The 19,809-nt window shown below is 44.9% G+C and overlaps 1 protein-coding gene across 1 annotated transcript in view; it reads right to left on the reverse strand.

Moving 5' to 3' along the window:
* Window positions 1-17,355, reverse strand: part of DOCK11 (dedicator of cytokinesis 11) — a 63,771-nt gene extending 46,416 nt beyond the window's left edge. The window contains exons 1-14 of the mRNA XM_009875114.1: window positions 17,206-17,355; window positions 16,693-16,809; window positions 16,378-16,467; window positions 15,585-15,667; window positions 14,375-14,444; window positions 12,146-12,241; window positions 8,874-9,008; window positions 7,456-7,633; window positions 6,926-7,005; window positions 6,276-6,359; window positions 4,225-4,365; window positions 2,370-2,579; window positions 1,876-1,998; window positions 823-905 (exon numbers count right to left, since the gene is read on the reverse strand). Of these exons, the coding sequence (XP_009873416.1) occupies window positions 823-905; window positions 1,876-1,998; window positions 2,370-2,579; window positions 4,225-4,365; window positions 6,276-6,359; window positions 6,926-7,005; window positions 7,456-7,633; window positions 8,874-9,008; window positions 12,146-12,241; window positions 14,375-14,444; window positions 15,585-15,667; window positions 16,378-16,467; window positions 16,693-16,809; window positions 17,206-17,355 (1,640 nt within the window). The remainder of the gene's footprint in view (window positions 1-822; window positions 906-1,875; window positions 1,999-2,369; window positions 2,580-4,224; window positions 4,366-6,275; window positions 6,360-6,925; window positions 7,006-7,455; window positions 7,634-8,873; window positions 9,009-12,145; window positions 12,242-14,374; window positions 14,445-15,584; window positions 15,668-16,377; window positions 16,468-16,692; window positions 16,810-17,205) is intronic.
* Window positions 17,356-19,809: the final 2,454 nt, after the last annotated feature.

Here is a 19,809-nt window from a genome sequence, read left to right on the forward strand (position 1 = left end):
GTCTGTCAAAGTCAATGTCCACACAGAGTCCATCGTTAGGCTGAGGCACCATTCGAAAGAGGGATAAGGCTGTGTGCTGGCTCCTAGGAGCCAGATGCATCCCAAAACCACCATCTCAAAGCTGAGTGGTCAGCATCACAAGAAAATTCAGCTGAACAATACACTTTGCAAGCTATATACCACCAAATACCAGCCCACTGTGAGAGTCATCTGGTGTTCCCAGGTCATTACCATCCCTTTTGCCAGCACCAAAAAACAGTTTAGCAATAGGAGGCAGTGGCTGAAGGATGAACTCGCCTTCACGCATTTCTCTGACACGAGATTTGCACTGATGTATTTTACCAACCTCAGTAAAAGAACAGCAAGGGAAAGGGATCACTATCTCCAGTCATTCCCAAGAACACTAATTAAAGCAGAGCTGAAGATGGGAGACAAACCTCCACTGCCAGGCCGGGAGGTCCTCCACTCTCATCCTGTTCCTGGCAACGGCCAGTGCCAGGCGGGAATTTCTGTGTCGACTCCCGCAGCAGCAAGGGACGATGTAATTTGTCCCCAGGAATGTTCTGCCCTGATAGCAGTAGCTACAGGTCAGAAGGAAGGTTACTGTCTTCCCAGCACTGTTTACTTTTTAATATTTTGTTTCTAAGTCCAGATAAAAGCATTTCAGGCCAATCCTCATTCTCTCTTGGGAACTGGAGGCAGATTCTGCCCTCAGCTGCAGCTTCACTGACTTCAGTCACTCAGCCCTTGGCCCACTCGCATCCCGGACAACTCGCAGCAGCAGCTCCGGCCACAGCCCACGCACCGTCTGAGGGGACTCACCTGGCAGCCCAGCCGAAGGGCATCCTGTACTGCCCCAGACGGCTGCACACCTGCTTGGCCACCTTATGGACCTTCTGGGCAGTCTGCAAAACACGAGAGAGATCAGTGTGTGACACCACTTCCATGCCGCCCTAGAGAAGGAGCAGAGAGCACTGCACTCTCCACAGGAAGAAACTCCCCGCAGTCCAGAACACACAGGCACAGATGCTGGCAGTCGCTGAAGCAGCTGAGAGACATCCCTGTCTGTCACTTCACACCACACACGTTTATTACTTTTGCAAAGCAAGAGGAAAATATGTTGTGGGCACAGACATCTTAAAATGCCTCTTGATTCTGCATTAAACTGTCAGAGTATTAGTATTTTGTTTTCCAAAGGGTATTAGTTTATTTTCCAAAACTGACCGCAATTGGCTTATCCTATACAGACTTACAAGGTGTGTTGAGGGAATGCCATCACTTACGGGTGTTCTATTACATTGATTTTTCTGGGAAAATGCATCAAGGCAGCATCAGCTCTCTCTGGCATGCAGAAACTGACAATGGCAGCACCAGGGCCCCTCCCTGACCACCGTTCACATAAGTTTCCCCATACAATCGTGGCATTCTGCATGAAGCAAGACAGAGGCAGAGCAAGCAGAATACAGGGTGAAGCCCATGTTCTGCTGCTAAAACGTTGTTCCCAGAGGGAGTGAGCCAGGACCAGCATAAGACACTGCGTGTGGCACCATGTAGCAACCTGCTTCTCTAGGGGTGAAGTGTGCCACTTTGCTGCTGCCAGCCCAGGCTTTGTCTTGTTGAATGGTAACAGGGAAAGATTCTCTGCCGCAACTGTTTGGCTCTTTCTCTGCCTCTTTCCAGGGGAAGGAATCAAATCAGCAAGACAGCCAGTTGAAGACAGCCTGGGAACAGCACAAGTAGCAGAAGAGATGAAATCCAGGATTTGCTAGAAAGAAGCTAAAGAGCAGCAGAAACAAGCCATGCTTCAGACCACACTACTCCCTGCAGCAGCAGACAGCATCACTGAGCAGATACTCTCATGGCCCCATCCAATACCTTCCCAGGGTCTGAGTTTTTCATGTAGGGCTCTGCGCAGTGTGTAATGCTGCCCTGCAGCACCTTCTCTACACGGGCCACCAGGAAGATCTCCACGTGTGGGTCGGTCACGGAGAAAACCCCCTGCAACAGACAGACAATAGGCTGTCAGAGAGCAGGACACTCTAGCTGCACCACTGGGTCTGGCCCTGATCGTCTTGCCATCCCTTCCCACAACCCACATAGACCCTGCTCCGGTTGCTGCTACTGATGGGTCATGGGGGCTCACAAGGCCTGAGCATAGTGAAGTCCTGAAAAACTCGACCTGGTGTTTTGCCTATTGTTGCCAGTGAGTCTTAAGTGGCAACTGGCTCAAGACATCAACCAAAAACCCACAGCTCAAGAGAAAAACTGACTTCTACTTCTCCACACAGTGGATAACAACAGACTACAACGCTTCTCAACAGCCACAGCCTCAGCAGAGACACCGAACGAGGGGAAAGTCAGATCTTCACCTGCTTTATGTAGCGCAGGCAAGACTCTGGGACCCCGTGCACAAGGCTCTCGCCTGGTGAACGTCCTTTGGTGCCCTCTGCTCCGGATGCAGAGTTATCCACCAGCATGTCACGAACGGACGGAGGGTTCAAATCCACATGGAAGTCAGCTGAAATCTTGCAGTTATTTTTCAGGTCAAATAATGCCAAGCTTAGGAAAAAGGGCTCAACCTAGAAATGTGATGGAATGTACTTGTCAAAAAAACGCATGGTACAGGCTCAAGAGTATCAACATTCATTGCCTTCTCTTAGGTTTGCCTTTTGCATCTGTTTGTTCCTTTAGTTTTGTACCACCAGCATTTTACAGAATTCTGACAGACAGTCCATGTTTATTTGTTTTATAAATACATAAAACTATTATTTTTCCTGCATCTTCTTGTATTTTGTTCTAGTAAATCCGAATACAGCTACTTTTAAATCCTCAATAAAATATAAAGAAATAGGGATTTTTACATAAGTGATAAACTAAGAAGTTAGAAAGAAAAGGTTACCTCCATCCATCAGAGCTGCTTAACCTTTGCAATAAGAATGTTTATGTTTACATGCTAAAGACCAATTCAGTTATTGTTCAAAGTCAATCAGCCCTGGATGGCCCAACTGCAAGACGCTCAAAACATTCCTCAGCTGCTATATGCTGGGCGACACAGAAGCAAGTTAGCTGTCCCAGCCAGGAACGCCCAGACAGAAGGCTAACACTGCATGTGCAAAACCTGTCAACTTGTTTGTAGCTACTGCCCTTGACAGCACAAGGCAAGTGGCAGTAATTCTATGTATTTTTAATTCAAATATTCTATCAGGAATGCATGCATCCATGTAAAGATAAAAGTGAAGGCCTGAAGATAAGACTGCAGTGTGTTCAAGGCATTGCAGCATAACTTGGAGGCATCACATCAATATTAAAAATATGCTGATTAGGTCTGACTCGGGGCCTGATTCGGGATGAATAGCAAGAATCTCTGCTATCAGCGATGCATTCATCTGCTGGGAGTTGCCAAGAGGAAAGATCCTGGTGTACTAGCTGTGAGCTGCCACTATGAAACCACTAAAAAGAAGATTTGCAACTCTAACAGCCATCAGACAAGGTACCATCAACAGAGATCGGAGAATGCCAGCGCCACTGACTCCTCTGCGATGCTATCTGCTGCGCCGGCACCCTTGCATAAAAGGTTTACTCCAGGCAGAGCAAATGCAGGGTATGATAACAGGGATTATGTACTGGGAGGAAAGACTAGAGAAGCCTGGTCTGCTCAACCTGGCAGAACAAAGGCTGAGGAGAGATGTAATAGCTGTCTACAGACATCAGAGGCTCAAGAAAATACAAGGAAGAGCTTTTTAGGCTACGGCATAACTTCAGCACCATAATAAATGCATGTAATTTTGTTGCTGTGAATATAGTTAGGCTGAGAGTCAGAAGGTTTCAGAACAGGGAAATCCCTTGCCATTAAGAGAAATGAAATAAAACACAGCAGCGATTGGTTTGAAGATGGAGCTTAATCATTTACCAACAGCATTTTCACAGGGACCCAGAATGCGGCCGACACATGCTTCCCACTCCCTATGTCGCCCAGCAGTCCCAGTTCCTGGCAGGCTGAAGCATGTCAGGACAGACCCTGTCTCCAAACATATCTTTAGAACACCAAAATACCAAGACAGACAAATCCTACAATGACTCTGGGCTAGCAGCCACTGCCTGCTCAGGTCCATCGGCGCTCATGGCAAAATGGGATGTTTTAATTCACCCTGATTAATCTGCCGAGGGTTTTTCTTGCTTGTGAGTAGAAAGAAGACAAAGCAGGACATGCCAGAGTTCCCTTACATTGGTGAGTCCTCCTTCCGACGTGTCGTTGAGCTGAGCAAGGAGGTTGAGGGAGAAGCCTTGGCAGCACACCACGAAGCGCCTGCTGCACTTCTCCTCAAATGGCTTCACATCTGGCTCGATCCCCGAGAAGTCTAGCCTCTAGACAGCAAAGAAAACAATCTGGTCTCATTATAAAAGCAAACAACCTTCTGAATAATGTTAAGGCATCATACTACAGCCAACACTGTCTTAATTCTTTTCTTTTAAGTGGTACAAAAGGTACAATGAGTGCCATTTGGTGATGTTACACAAACGTATTCAACACATGAATTCATGGGGATGTATCAATTTTTAGCAATCTGGTTTGTGGAGCACAGAAAACTAAACCTCAGTACGATTTCAGTTCCTTCCTGCTTTGCTGTAACCCCGGGGATCTTCCCAAACACCATTTAGCGCTTGGGGAAGAAAGCAGAACGTAAGCCGTCGTTACACTCAGAAAAGTATCTTCCACTTCGAAGATTTGCCTAGTTTAAGTGATGGTCCCTGTGCCTGAAATAGAGAGAAGGCACACACCATTGGGATTGTGAACAACATCTTGAAGTGGAAGGCATTTCTACACGCGCAGCAATAACCAGTATGGTTAGACATAACAAAGACTGCCTGCAGAGCCAGCTGGGAAATCCAAACAGTCTTGATATAATTACCTAACTCCTAACACGGAACACCCATGCTTGGTCCCTGCCTCGACATCTGGCCTTCTTGGAGAGCAGACACGTACATGACTGAAATACCATCAGCCAGATAAAGACCCTGAGCTTTCACCACACCCATCGTACTGGGCACTGGGGATACAGAGCTACCAAACACTCCCAAATACCAGCACGTCTCTGGGTGGCAATCTGGCACAGTGCTATTAATTTTTCCCGCCTCAAAACCTGCAGAAGCCTGCATGCCAAACTTAGGATGCTGACATCTCATGATCAAGTAATTTCAGTGAAATACGCTGCAATTGTTAATATGATTCTGAGAAACTCTTGCCATTGTTTCCCCTATTTTCTTTCAATGAGGAAAGTATATTGCATGTATATGTTCCTGCTCTCAGCCTCATCAGCACCAGGCATATAAGCGTGGACGTACACACCAGCATTGACTAAGGCAGTGGTTTTCAATGCCCAACATTATAGCAGATCTGACTGACTCATATCAGAATAAACAGCTCTGGATATAGAAGGAGGGCAGTGAATTCAGCCTAATCAGTTCAGTAAAAATAAAAAGGTATCTTAGATGCTCTGCACTGAATATTATTTCCATTGTTATTATCTGACTAGAACATAGGAATCTTCTTCCTGTTAAAGACCTTAAAGAAGTGCCAAGAGGAAAGCTCATTTTGTACAACTAAATCTTTTAAAGACTAATTACATTTCCTTGTTAGAACAAAATGCTCTTTTCACAGGTGTGAACAAGCTAAAGCATGCCAGAAGGAGAACCAGAAACTATGAAATAACTTGGAACAAGTCTCTAAAACTGTGTTAACAATTGCAGCTGATTCCACTGAAATCCCACACCTGGACCTTGGTAGAGAGCTCAGCAAAGATGTCAGAAGAAAACCCTACTCCAGTGCAGGAGAAGAGCATGGTGACCTTTTTCTGTTTGTACATCTCCTACATTTGAAAACTCCCTGAAGGCTGAGGCTCTCCCTGCAAACCCCTACCCATGTCCTTTAACATCACTGCTCCCTACTCCAGAAGTGCTGAGCCCACAGATTTTGTAGGTGTCCTTGCAACACCACTTATACCACTTCTGCAACCATGAGAAACTCCCAGAGGCCCAGAGGATGAGTTTGAAATCCAGCAACATCAAGACATATCACACAGAAGCCAGCAAAGCTGTCACCTGAGCACTGGCATCTTATTCAGCTCTCACTGACAGTGACATGGGCTGCACTTCTGTTCTCCAGACCACTGAAAAACATGCTGTGTCAGCAGGTAAACGCTGTGGCCACGCAAGGGAACAGAGGAGACACAGGACAAAGAACAAAACCTTGCATTTGCAAACACGGGGATGTTTACCTGGACTTCTGGGTCAAAAGAGAAAAGGTTTTGTCTTCCTTCATTTCTACTCAGTTTGTTCAGCTGATCTGTTTCTCTTCCATACTAGGACAAAGAAAAGCATTGATATTACTGCCTGGCCATGCAGAGGCAAACATTCATTATATGAAAAGAATGAAAGCAAAACAAAACATTTTTCAGGTTCCCTTTGTGAGACATGAGAGGATGCAAGGCTTCTCAGATGTAGCCACCAACAGGGTGCAATGATGGTAAAAAAATATGGCTCTGGCAAATGAGCAGGCAGACAGAAGTAGGCAACTACACTCTGGGTCGTAAGTAGGAGGTGACTACCACTTAACTGCCGCTTCGCTCTCACGGCCAGGATGGTCATGCCAGCTGACCAGGACTAGGCAGTACTGATCACAATTGCCCTTCATTCACTCTAAATCCAGTTCTTCCTCAAGGGCCCCACACTTGGAGGTGAGGAGCATGCTGCCTCAAACCATGGAGCTCCATCCGTGAGACAGGCAGGTGAAGCAACGGAGACCCCAGCAGCACTTGGTGCCTGCTCAGCCTCCCCAGAGCTGAAGACACAGAGAGTGGAAAACCCCTTTTATAGACATGGTGGAGAGAACTATGGGCTGGGAGAGCAATCCCTGCAAACATGATACCTTCATCAGCTCCGGATGCATGCTCCTCTCCAGGCTCTCCAGGATGTTTTCTGATTTTCCCTGCGTGCTTGATTCTTCGTCTGCAAGGCCACAAAAAACAGACGTTCAAAATAACTGCAGGAACACCTCTCTGCCAGAAAGCATCCTGCAATATTTGGTTACAGTAGTACAGAAACAGTTTAAGAAGACTTTTCCATTTCTCAGGAGTGAGATTTTTCCATACATTACTAGTACCACAGTGTACTATTACAGCCTGCTACATCTTTCCAAAGCAGAATTTCATCACAGAGCCAATTTTCCAGGAGTCCTGAAACTCTGCCATGGATTTCCCATCCAGAAGAAGGGTCATGTTTCCCTTCTCTTTTATTTTTCAAACTATCGCCTACATTATACTAAGCCCTTTTGCATGACATCATGTGTCAGCCACAATTATTGCTATTAATCCCAAAAGAAAAGTATACACTTCTGCAGAGACACTGATTACATCCTGCTGGAGAAGAGTGAAGGTAGTTGTTTATTTATAAACGGACCTTGCACAGATTCCACAGTATCTTTCTTCTCTTGTACCAAACTCTCAGTATTGCTCTGAATGATCTTTCTCAGAGTTACCAGCCATTCTTCCATCTCCTGCTCTGTTTCAGCTGCAAGATAGTGGCTGTACTTGTCTATCGTCTTCAGTTCAAATGCGTAACGGCGCATCTTGGGACACTGAACAAACAAACGAGAAAGATTCATATTATGTTTTTCTCAATGTCTTGGCACAGTACTAGCCATAAGGCTCCCTCTCTCTGGAAGCACTCTGAACCAAAATGCCACAAAACACAATGCAAGTGCCCTCCTTGAACCAGCACCTCTCCTGCAGTGGTCACAAGGGGTTTCATGGCTGCACCCAAGCAGTACGCAGCTCCATGGTTGCCAGCTCCTCTGAAAGTGGAAGACAGACAGACGGAAATACAGACATTCCACTGAGGAATATGAGGAAGTTCCTTCTTACATTGTCAGACCTTTAATATTAATGCAGAGAAGCCAGGAACCGCATTTGTCTGACACAGTAAGTGCAACTAATGTTGTATTCCAGGACACTTAAAGGTACCTATCTTAAAAGTAAGCGGTTCAATACAACTTTTCTGAGCTCTGTTGGCCTTTAAACAGCATTTCCCAAACAGAAGTTAAGGCATATCTGATGCAACTTAGGAAGTACATCCTGTACATCACTGAGGCATGTGCACTACTGCTTTTTCTGTGTTGAGAAAGATAAAAGGAAACGCACAGCTCTGACTCATCCATGCTGAAGCAAACCGCAGGAGTAATTTAAGCTGCCCTGTACCAGCTCCAGCACACTGGGTGCTTGAAGATTCTGCAGAGACAGAAACAGCAGAAGGCACAGCAGCAATCCGCTGCTGCACTTCACTCTCAGCGCAACAAAGCAAATCCAGATTTAAGCCCTCTATGTATACTTGCTCCTAAAACTTTACAAGCTCTTTGCAGGCCACAAGTCCCAAAGGGCTGGATGTTTGCAAGGACTTATCAGAAGATAGCTTAAGAAACAAGAAGCTGGTGTGAGCAGCAAACAGAGGAGGAAGGTGTCCAAAATTAAGTCATTTACTGGCATCAACCCTCAGGGTGTCTTTGAAGGCACTTGACGTACAATAATCAGGTAAAGGAGATGGACAGAGCAGGGAGATAGCAGATGAAGTAACAAAATACTTCGACTTTACTCTGACAGCAGTTCTTCTACCTGCTGTCTTCTTGGCCGTAAGTATGGCACCCTTACAAAACACCCTGCCTGCCTTTTAGTCAGATTAGCACAGCAAGCAAACCAACTCTGGGTTAGTTTGTAAGCCCATGCCTTCACTACCCCTTGATGGCACAGACCTTGAGGCAGCATGTCTGTCTCAGAGCCAGCACTGTACAAGCCCATGTACTGCCATGCAGAAAGCACACCTACCTGAACAACGTCATTGCAAGCGTCCAAGAAAATACAGCCTTTGGATTCTTTTGAAATTTTCTCATCTTTGTAGGAATTAAGAATATAGGAGCCATCTGTGAGTTGTGACAAGTAAAAATACCTCCTCTTGAATACCTGCAAAAGTAAAAGGTCTTGCTCATCCAAGTATTCACTCTATTGTAGATCACAAACCACAGTTACACTTTGAATATCTGCTCTCCTGCTACTGAGAAAATACTGTAACAAGAAACACTGATGACCCAAGAGTGTTGCAGATTCACCCATTTGAGTATCACTTCTTTTTATAAAGAGAGATTTCATCATCATTTTAAATTTTAATTTACTTCTTATTATAGGTTTGCCCATCTAAAGCAAAGCCCCAGGGCTTCCAGCTCCTCTCTCTGCTGGCTCCAGCCTCATTTACCTTTACAAAGTAACACTGCGTGGCAAATTTAGATCAGCACATCGCTTGATTTATCCCACCCTAAAGCAGGTATTTCCAGAGTCTTTTTGACAAAGAACTCAGAATTACAAAGCAATTTTCTGGAAGACTTTGGGACAGACATATGGACATTTCTAGTACTCAAATGCAAGCTGAGGGAGACTGTAATCCATTCAACTGCTCTTTTTGGGGGGGGGTTGTTGTGTTTTTTTATACAAACCTCTTTCCATGAACTGGCTTTGCTTTGGTGTTCAATTCTCATCTCAAAAAGCAGTAAAAGTTTGGGAGAAGTGTTCTTATGTTTAAGCTACTGATTTTATGAATAAAAGCTGTCCAGTATCTCAGAATATCCTTCTTCTTGCTTCTCAGCCAAAAGGCTGACCAGACTATAATTCAGAGGAACATTTAGGCAGCAATTATGGCAGCACCATATGCTGTCAGGTCTGTAAGGAGCAGGGTGCATTTCACAGTTGCTGGATATCTGTGTTAGGAGAATCACAAAGGAACCACGGCAAGCGGCACTGTGAGTATTTCCACTGTTCCATGAATAAACACAGTACTCTTCATCCCAGATGGGAGACTGCTAGTAACTTCCTGCTCCCATCATTACTGACACTAGCACATGTTCAATAAAACCACTCTCTTGCACAGAACTGGAAGGGAACATTATGGTCTGAATGGCAACCTAAGGTCTTTAAGGTCTAAACCTGAAAGGTAACTTCTGGCATCATTTAGATGACTAGTTAGTTATAGACATGCTCTAAGCTTTAGGTTTTATAAGATTTAACTAAACCTTTAGTTCAACAAAGCATAAAAATACATGGAAAGTTAAGTATTCTAAGCATTAAGCCAGCTTAAACACTGATTTAGCACTTCACAGAATCAATCTCAGAAACTTTGCAGTGGATGCTGTGGAAACTCACGATAGATCTCTCTCTAGATACTACAGGGTCGATACCCCTCGTGGGTATGGGATTTTATGCTACACCATTTGTATCTTCTGAATTCTGCTCAAAAGAAAATGCACAAGCAAGTAGCAAACACTATTCCTATGGTGTTCGTCCCTTTTAAGTACTGCTGTCAGAAATAATTGTCACATGACTATGATCATTTAAAATTAATACTACAAACTTAGGAGCCAAAGGAACACCCCTGCCCGTCAGGCTACAGATGCTGTTGGTGTGCATTGCAATTGCAGAGGGACAGCTAGAGAGCTGAGGACGTCCATCTGGGCAGAGATGAAAGACAGACAGAAAGGGAAAGGGAAAGGAGGGGAGAGAAAGGGAAAAGGGAGGGGCAAGAGGGAGAGGGAGAGAGGAAAGGAGCGAAAGGGAAAGGGAAAATCCTGATGCCGTATTGTCATGCAGCGCACCAACATGCTGCGAGAGCAAGACAGCTGGGCCAAGCCAAGGAAGTTCTTTGCAACAGAACGGTTACTCTGAAATAAAGGTTGCCAGCTGCAGTCTAATTACAGTTTGCTCCTGGGCAGGCTCTCTGCAAAACACACTCTCTACATGCCTAGCAACGGAGTTACGGACAGCTCAGTGCCCCACAGCAATGAAAGAACCCGCACTGAAAAGATGGACAGGTCTGCTTCTGTGATAGCACAGCAGCCTCTCAGAGTGGTGATAAGGCTGAAGATGGTCAAAGTCCTCAGATTTCTCCCATGTGCCTTAGGAGGTGTTTCGTAAGACACAGAAGTGATCAGGACCAGCTCAGAAAATAGCTACTGATTTTCAATACTTTGATATCTGAGTTTCACAAGAGATCGTGGATCTTATTAACTGAACTGAAGCCACTGTAGTTCAGGTAACATATCTGAAAGGTGGTTTGCGTTTCTGGGCCCTGAGGCTAACAATACCATGAGAAGTCAAGAACAGACCCAACTGACTGCCTTGACAGTGTATTATACCTCCTTCAGAACTTACAGGAATGGAAACGGCTTCAACCCTGCTGCTTGGAAAAACACAGGAGTAGAAAATCCTGTTTCATCTGTTGCATTCTGGCTCATGAGTAGTCAACTTAAAAAGCAAAATTAGCCCTATGAATGGTCCTGTTCCACTTCTCACAAAAGCATAACTCATTTAATTGAGCCTCAGAATAACTGAGCTTTTTGAGATTCACTAATGTCATTACAAAGCAGCCTCACGGCAGCCGTCCTTCAGCTGCACAGCTGAGCATAGCTCCCTAGTATACTCTCTATGCTGTACCAAGACAGCTGCACGGTGAAACAAGATGGGCTCATTGCCACAGCAATAACGTGTAGTGGAACTATTAAAAACCTCCATTGCAAAACCTAAACAATGTCTTAAATTGGATTACGTACAGCCGAGAACAGGAGACAAGGCAGCTGTTGCTTCTAGGTCAGTAATGCTCCATCTCCTCAGTGATATCACCCCTGCTTTTAAAGCAAAGACTTGTCATTTCAATTTAAAGCTGGCCTCTGTACGTATTTCCTACCAGCAAGAAAACTGTCAATGCAGAAAGTATTATTTGCAGGGCAGCTGTTCCAGTTATTTAAACTGACATCCTCATCTAAGCCTCAGCTGCTCATTGAGGAAACAATCTTAGTTTACTAGAACATGCTTCACCTTTTTGTTCAGCTTGCCTGTCATGACTTGAAGTGCTTTGGTCTTGTATTCTGGGGAGGGAAGGGTCAAAAGCTGTTACCAGACTGAGTTCTTCAGTCCACCTTGAGATACTCTACAAAGGGACAGATGCCCATTCAAATCCAAACCCACTCCGTTACCCTCCTGCTAGCTTTAGAGATGTGGTCTGAACTTATCCTCATGCCTCATTCATGACTAACATAACACTGGATCAAACTCACCTTCATGGTAACAGTGATTGTGCTATTTACATTTGCCTTGTGCAGCCAGCCTTGCTTTATCACACCACCTTTCTGGGAGCAGAGGGACGAGGAATCCTGAAAGAGAGCAAAAGTTCAGAAAAAGAGGAGGTCAAGTGAACTGCCTCCCCCACAAAATGCTCCTTGGACATATGAGATGTGTCCACCCTGGAAACCAATACAGTTGTAATTACAGCAATACAGCCACACGTACAGCTACATGTACCATGTCATCACAAAAAAGTTCCAGGGTTATCTGTTTCCAAGAAAGAGGCAAAACAGGCTACTCTGGGTCACCTATAAACAAGAAAGATGACATCTATACTGATAGAGCTGCATATCAATTTTGCAATGAGGAAATGTACACTGGTTCTTAAAGCAGTATTTCAAAAACCTGTGGCAGAAGGAAATTTTCAGAATGGTCTGTTTAGAAAGTTGAAAAATGCACAACTCCAGACTCATTCTGTTATTTCATTTTCTATAAATCCACTCTCCATTTTAAATTTAGGCAAAACCCACCAAACTCCAATAGCTGAAATGCAACTGACTGGTTTCAGATCTATCAAAACGTTTCAAGTAACCCAACCAGGCAATTCTTGGCATATGAACTGGGATTTCCATCTTTGCTCCTGTCCTACGGTCCCAAAAAGGGAGAACGATCCTCCAACCACATCCAACTGTGACCTCCACTGTGGAGGGAGGGAAATGAGTTCCCAGACTGGTGAAAGAACCCACCCTGGGACTTCCAGTGACTCAGCAGCAGAGGTGGATCTGGTCTGTCTGATGATGACCTATGAAGGGACTGGTTTATATCATCTCCTGCACCAAAAATGGCAGGGTTTCACTCTTTTCTTGTCAACCTTTCAATGACAAAGTACATTGTCTAATGCTTTATTTCCTTGGGTAAAACAATCATGACTTCTCCTTTATAAAGGTTCACCTTTTTTTTTTACTATGAGATTTCTTTTACTTGAATTTCCATTACATAATTCTAATGTAAATGCTCCACCAGGAAACTGTAACAGAATCCTTTAGATATGGCCATGCCAAAAGAGATAAATGCCAAAACATTTGCCAAAGCACTGGGAATACTCTTCCACAATCACCATCAATAAACTCACTTGCTTGGAACACTGACTGGAAGAAAAAAGGTTTCTGTCAAATTTTGATAGCGTGTTTTCATTTTTTGTTTTTTTTCGAGGCATGTAACATACTGACAGCTCTGTCCTCAGCCCAAATTAGATATTATTAAAGAGGTGACAGCTCAAGTTAACGACATAATGCAAACCAACAACACAGCCAAAAAAAAAAATTAAGGCCAAACATGAAAATACATTTCCATTTAGGAAAAAAACCATTCCAGTCCAGATCTGAGGTGTGCTGAGACATAAACAGTGATTGTGAGAAACGTGTGTGAAACAGCCCCTTCAGACCTTCAACTCTTCAAGAAAGAAATTTCCCTTTTCCTCTGTAAATTCTGCAGCAGCAGCATCTTGGTGCCATGTGGATTTTAAACAATTGGGCTAAACATTTCCCACCGTAAACTGAAACTTCTTAAGGTCACATGCCTAAAGCTTCACATAGTACTTGAGACAGAAAAATGCACAGAGAAACATGGCATCTGCATTGTCCCAAATGATCACCAGGTTTGAGATGCCCCAACTATCAAAGCTTCCAGCACACCCCCATGTAAGAGCTCCAGGGCTGCAATTTTTCCCTGCAACCATGAGAGCACAAACACATCAACTTCCAGAGGAAGCAAACACCTCTGGACATTTGTGGAGTACATGCAGAATGTGACTGACACGCTATGAATAGGTTGGTTAAAGCACAAAACTTTTTAGGAGGAGGACTCCGATATCACAATGTAGTTGAAAACCATGTTGTCCACTTTCAACTCTGGACATGAAGAATTTTACTTAATGATTGCTGGCTTCTTCTTTTTTTTTTTTCTCCTGCTGCAGCATTTCAAGCGAAAAAGCCATGAGAAATATCACAGGTAATCTCCCAGGTAATTTAGGAGACTCTTGGCTCCAAGAGATTATCTTGTCACACCCTGAAATAAATCATTGTCTCAGTTTTGGTCCCATCTTCACAGTACAAAGCATCTCACCAGAAATTGATTCCTGGATGCAAAATTCTGACTTTGGCTTGTGAAATCTACTTTTTAATAGACTTTAGAGTGGAATATTGAAAAAAAAATCTGCTTACCTCATCCTTTTCAAAGTCTTCATCAATCTCAAACACATGGCTTGGAATCTTGTCTGGTCTAAAGGATTTGCTGAAATCACAACACATTTTCATATTTAATGACTGGGAAACCAAAGTCCTCGAAGCCAATATGCAGATGCTGGATTCAGAACCAACAGCCAAACTGCAGACTACAGAGCACAGCAGAGCTGTGCTCCTGCAGAAGACAGATTTCAAGAAAAACTACATTCTCTTACAGCTGGAGAAAGCTGATTTCTGAGCGCATTTCATGAAAATTAAGTACAATCAGTATGTAATTAGCTTTCTCCTTGTTAGCTGTCTGATTCTGCTGAGCTTTTGCTGACTTGCATTTATGCAACACAGAGATGCAGCGGGCCAGTCTGTCTTCCACCTTGCTAAAAAAGAAGCAAGATCAGACTGCAAGATTATTGCCAAGTTTTAATATGATTTGATCAAGTGTTGCCCCATTGCTGCTTCACATCGCTGTGAGATCCTCTGAACAGACCCACTTCAGCCAATTAACAAGAAAAAGCATTTAACAAGCTGTCAGCATGGAAGCAGCCTCAACCATGGCCCAGGCAGGCACAGAGCATGGGGACTGAGAGCAGAGCAGGCACCACCACCGAGAAAATAACAGCCCAGCAGAAATCCGAGATGTATACGCCTGTCTGAAAAACCCAGTTAGCTTTGAGGTTGGAATCACTGGCACAGTCCAGCGTTTCAGAGCACATAACTCTCCCGCACTGCCAGCTTTAATAGCGATACTACACTGCCAGATTGAAGTCACAAACCTTCATCTCAGTGACAGGGGCACAAAGAGGATCTGCTCAGCATGGGAACACCGTGTCCAGCACATAGGGAACATCAGCCCAGGGGGATAACAAGGGTCCTGACTCCGGATGAGCACACTCTAGTAACACTATTCATCCACGTGCCCAGACAGTAGCGTGTCCTCAGCAGAGATGGAGGGGGCTGTTGCATGCTGGTGGATAGGATGTGAAGTAGTGCCCTGTGCCGGCAATACCTCCCTGACACAGCTGAGTGACAAACACAAACCTCTGACTCTCTAGCCTTCAGAATGACATACCTCTGGAAGGGAGGCTGCTTGTGGGACAGGCATCAGGAATAAAGACAAACTGCTTCTCCTAAGCCTTATCAAACCCCAGTCGTGTGACCATGCGTTAGTATTCCAAGGGAGCGCGACACTTACCATGGCAACATCCGAAAGTCTCCCGAGTATTCCTCATACTTGTAGTTTACCACGTGCCAGTCTGAGCTGTAGGTTTTAATGCACTAAAAGGAAAATAATACAGCTCTTTGAAAGCTACACCAAGCAAAACAAAACCATGCACAAGTCTGAAAGGTTACACACTGCTGGGTGAGGTAAGAGCAAGTGGAAAAGGTCTGAACAAGCTGCTTCACTTGTTTTGCACTGCAATACAGAATTTCGTAAGGCACCCTTCAGCACAGAGACAAAAATCGCATAGCGTCTGGCCAGCCACACAGCTACTGATTTTGTATTTACATCACTCCAAGGCTTTAAAAAAGGAGCAGTGATTTGGAAGGGGACTGTTTTCCAGAAAGCTCCAATTTTCCGCCCTCAGAAATGTAGTGCCTCTAACGCAACATCGACCGTCGTTTATCACTGCACTTGGAGGGAATGGTCCTAGAGAGCAGCGTGTTACAGAACCCGTGGCACCTAGGATGCTCGGGGGAGGTTTGTGTACTCCACTCCTCGTCCCGCTGCACGTCCGCACCTTGCAGCTCATGCAGGCGGTGCAAAGCCACACATTTCCTCTGCATAAAAAACCCACTGGAAAGAAGCACCACACAAGAGGCACATGCCAGAACTAGCTCATGTGGACAGCCTGCCAGTGACCTGGTGCTTGCCACACAGGAAAAATTAAGTGATCTGCAACCTTGCAGATCAGGAGCTACAGCAGAGAGTCTTGCCTAAGGGAGAAAGGGCTGAAGGTAGACACTGAATGGACTTTTGCCCCTACCTCTTTGACAAAAAGACTCTGAGCTTTCTTTAGAGCATCTTCTGGCACTGTCGACTGGACAGTCCTTCTCTGTCGACCAATGACTGAGATCTGCAGGAAAAAGGAGAACAAGTTTTCAGTGCAAACTGGGCCTTCGGGGCTTGATACTCACTTTAAATAAATGCGGTGGGACAAAACTGCCAGCAGGTCATTTCGGCTTTATGTGTCAGTAATGCAGGCAAAATTAACATGTGGTTAACAGTGGAAATTTTCCAAGATAAGTAGGACTAGAAATGAGTGAACCTCAAATCTGAGAAACAGCCAGTGCAAACTCACAGATACATCTTCAATTGGAAATATCAGCAGGTCCCGGAGGGGATCACTGTAGATCTGAACTTTGCGTTGAAGGATTACGTTCTCATAGTCCAAGGGTTCAACCACTTTGGTTTTTTCCTGCAGCAAAAACAGAAGATTGAAAAAATGTACATATATATAAAATATAAAAATAACCAGTAATTCACCTCCTGTGCTTAATTTAGACTGATGATTTAAAACCGTGTCATCAATGGACTGCTTGTTAATTCAGCAGTCTGATACTCATGTGATTCAGGTAACCACCGATGTGTGTGTTTTGCAGAGAGGAAAATGAGGGGTTAAGTTATTTGTGCCTGGTAATAAGCTACAGGAAGAAAAAAAGCACCATGCTGCTCTGGTCCAAGCACAGTCTCTGATTTCTTAATGGAGCAAGAAATCCTCCTGGACAGGCCACAGCTTTAACAGCTGCAAGCTTCATTGTCTTTACGTACGAGCAGCTCATTTGTACAGCTCAGAAGAAACACAGCCTCCTACGCTGGCTCCACTCAGCTTGGCGCCGGTTCTGCTAGAGGAGCTGATGAGACTTGCGTTCTCTCTGGAAACGTGCCGCTGGTGAGAAGAGAACAAGGCATTTGCTACGACCTCTAGAGAAGGAATCTCACTGTGTGGAAGGAAGAGCGACATCCCTGTGGAAAGGCAGGAAAGCCCTCTCCATAAATCACACCTCAGCTGCAGCCGAAGGCTGGAAAAATCAGGGGCCTGATTACACTTCTGGGAAGCAAGATGAACTCCAAAATCCCTGGAGTCATGACTAATAACTAAGGAGAATGCTATTACACTATGCTGGCTATTGCAGTATTTTTGTCTGTACTAGAAGTTCGTAAGATAGAACTTTAAAAAAAGTGAGTAAAACACAAACTCCTGAAGTAGGAAAATGTTCTCTCAGCTGCCCAGCCCTAGACTTTAGATTTCATAAGCAAGAGTCAGGCACTTCACACTCCCGTTCTGAAAACTAAACCTTACACCAAAAGCAACCCCGTGACTCTGTACAGGAATGGTCTTAATAAAAGGGGAAGTAAATTCAGATGCATCAGCTTCACCTTGTTTTGAATCTTGACCAAAAGGCTGTTGGTGCCTGCCTATGCCGCAGACATTGTTTATGAAACCCTTCAGCCTCGTGATGCCGGGCTGGCACGTGCCTTTGGTGACAACACCCTTGCAGGATAGCGTGTTTGGATTCTCCACCCTCAGAAGAGGAACGTCAGATGCTTCCCCATCAGCAGTAAACTTTATCCCAGAGTTGAATGGTTTTGCCAGGATAAAGCATTCACATTGCATGTTCCCTGAGTTAAAAATGAGACCAGCACAAGGTCTCTCACTAAAGACAGCAAAAGCCGCAGTCTGAGGAAAAGAGTCCAAAATAAGGATCAAAAGCTCAGCCCTATATAGCAGCATGGGATAAGCTGCTGCACCACCAAGCATTCAACAGCCCAATATTAACCGTGATGCATGAAATAAGCCAAGAGACCAATACGGCTCTTCCAAAACCAATCATAGCCAAAGGGTTTCTGATCTGCGTCTTTGGCTCCCAAGTCTCTGGGACGCAGTAAGTAAAGCTTTCAAGCCATTTCCAGCAAATGTGAGCCAAGGTTTTCCTTTAATGACAACTGAGCACCTCCTGAGTTGAAGTGGAGCTGGTGCTGGGACTTTGGGGAGTCAGTTGTCATACAACGGGCTAAGGGCTCAAGGCAAGAGCTATTTGGGGATGGTCATATTTTAATCCTATTTTAACATTTTTCTGAAATGTTGCAGAAAATTTTTGTATGGTGGTATCTTCTCGCACACTAGCACCTTTAAAAAAAATAATCAAAGAACTGAACAAAATCTCTTCTTTTTTTTTGTCAGACTCTGGTACGTGATAAAAAGAGAATAAAAATCCAGGGTCTGTAGCAGACCTGGATGGTCTACTGGGCTGGAGAAGCAAAGGCTTCTCTCACCCAAAGGACCAGCCCCACTAAGCAGAAGCCATTCATTTGTCCCATGAGCACAACTGGTGAGCTTTTAATGCATTCAGAAAGCAGAACCGAGATGAAAGCTTTTCCCCACAGCACTTGTGAAATGCAAGGCGGGTACCTTGTACACTGTGTTTCCCAGGACTGCATCTCAGCAGCAGAACGACATCCAAGCAACCCTCCGATGAAGGGCAAGGCCTGTTTTACTAATGTGATGTCTGAGTCCCACGCAAGCCTCTGGGCAGAGAGATTTCTGCACAGCCTTTTGCACCAGCTCTGCTGTGCTTCTGGCTGTCCACAAAGAAGCTCTTACTTCTGGCTGGGGAAAACAGACCTCCTGCCCCAGACAATTTTGCATTCAAAATGACTCTTTTCCATGCTGCAGGAATCCAGCATGAATTAGCTCAGATATCTGAAGCAGTTCCCTCTTAATTGCTCTCCAGGAACTTTGCTTCACTGCTTGCACAGTCCTGAAAGTGCCTCAGTGCCACGTTAGCAGCAGCAGAAGCACCGCAGCCATTGCAGGAGAAGCCCACCAGGTTACCAGAGGAAAAGACGAAGGTCACTTGGCAGAAAGGCCATGCTGGGTGCCAGAGCATGCAGGGACTGCTGACCAGCTGCCTCAGCCACAGGGCATTTGGGACCCAGGGTGGCGAATACTGCCAGCCCCAGTGCTGCATGCTGCCAGCCTCTCTGCATGCAGAGAGCATACAGGACCTGAGCTACATTGAAATATCATAAAAAGAGATCACCTGAGAAAACAGGAATCCCAAAATCCAAGAGGTAAGCAGAGAGAAAGAACTCGTTTTCTCTCAGCCTCATGCTCTTTAAATGCTTAATTGTATTTGGTTAATCATCTGACACAGTAGTCTTAATTCAGGATAACACTACACGCTTCTGAAAATTTGCCAAGCTTTGCATATAACTGTGAATTGACAGGACATTCATGAGCTGCTCTTCCATTTGGACATCTGGGGCTGGGCATTCCCAAAACTCAGCCATCCCATGACACCAGGCAGGACCCTATAGACCAGGCGTACTGCTCTCTGCCAACCTGCCCAATTTTTTTTTTCTCACTGCCAGTCACTGCCACAACCCCAGCAAAACTCAGCAGCATACGCTAATT

The sequence above is a fragment of the Apaloderma vittatum genome, unplaced genomic scaffold (assembly GCF_000703405.1).
Source record: "Apaloderma vittatum isolate BGI_N311 unplaced genomic scaffold, ASM70340v1 scaffold10408, whole genome shotgun sequence".
Lineage (NCBI taxonomy): Eukaryota > Metazoa > Chordata > Aves > Trogoniformes > Trogonidae > Apaloderma > Apaloderma vittatum.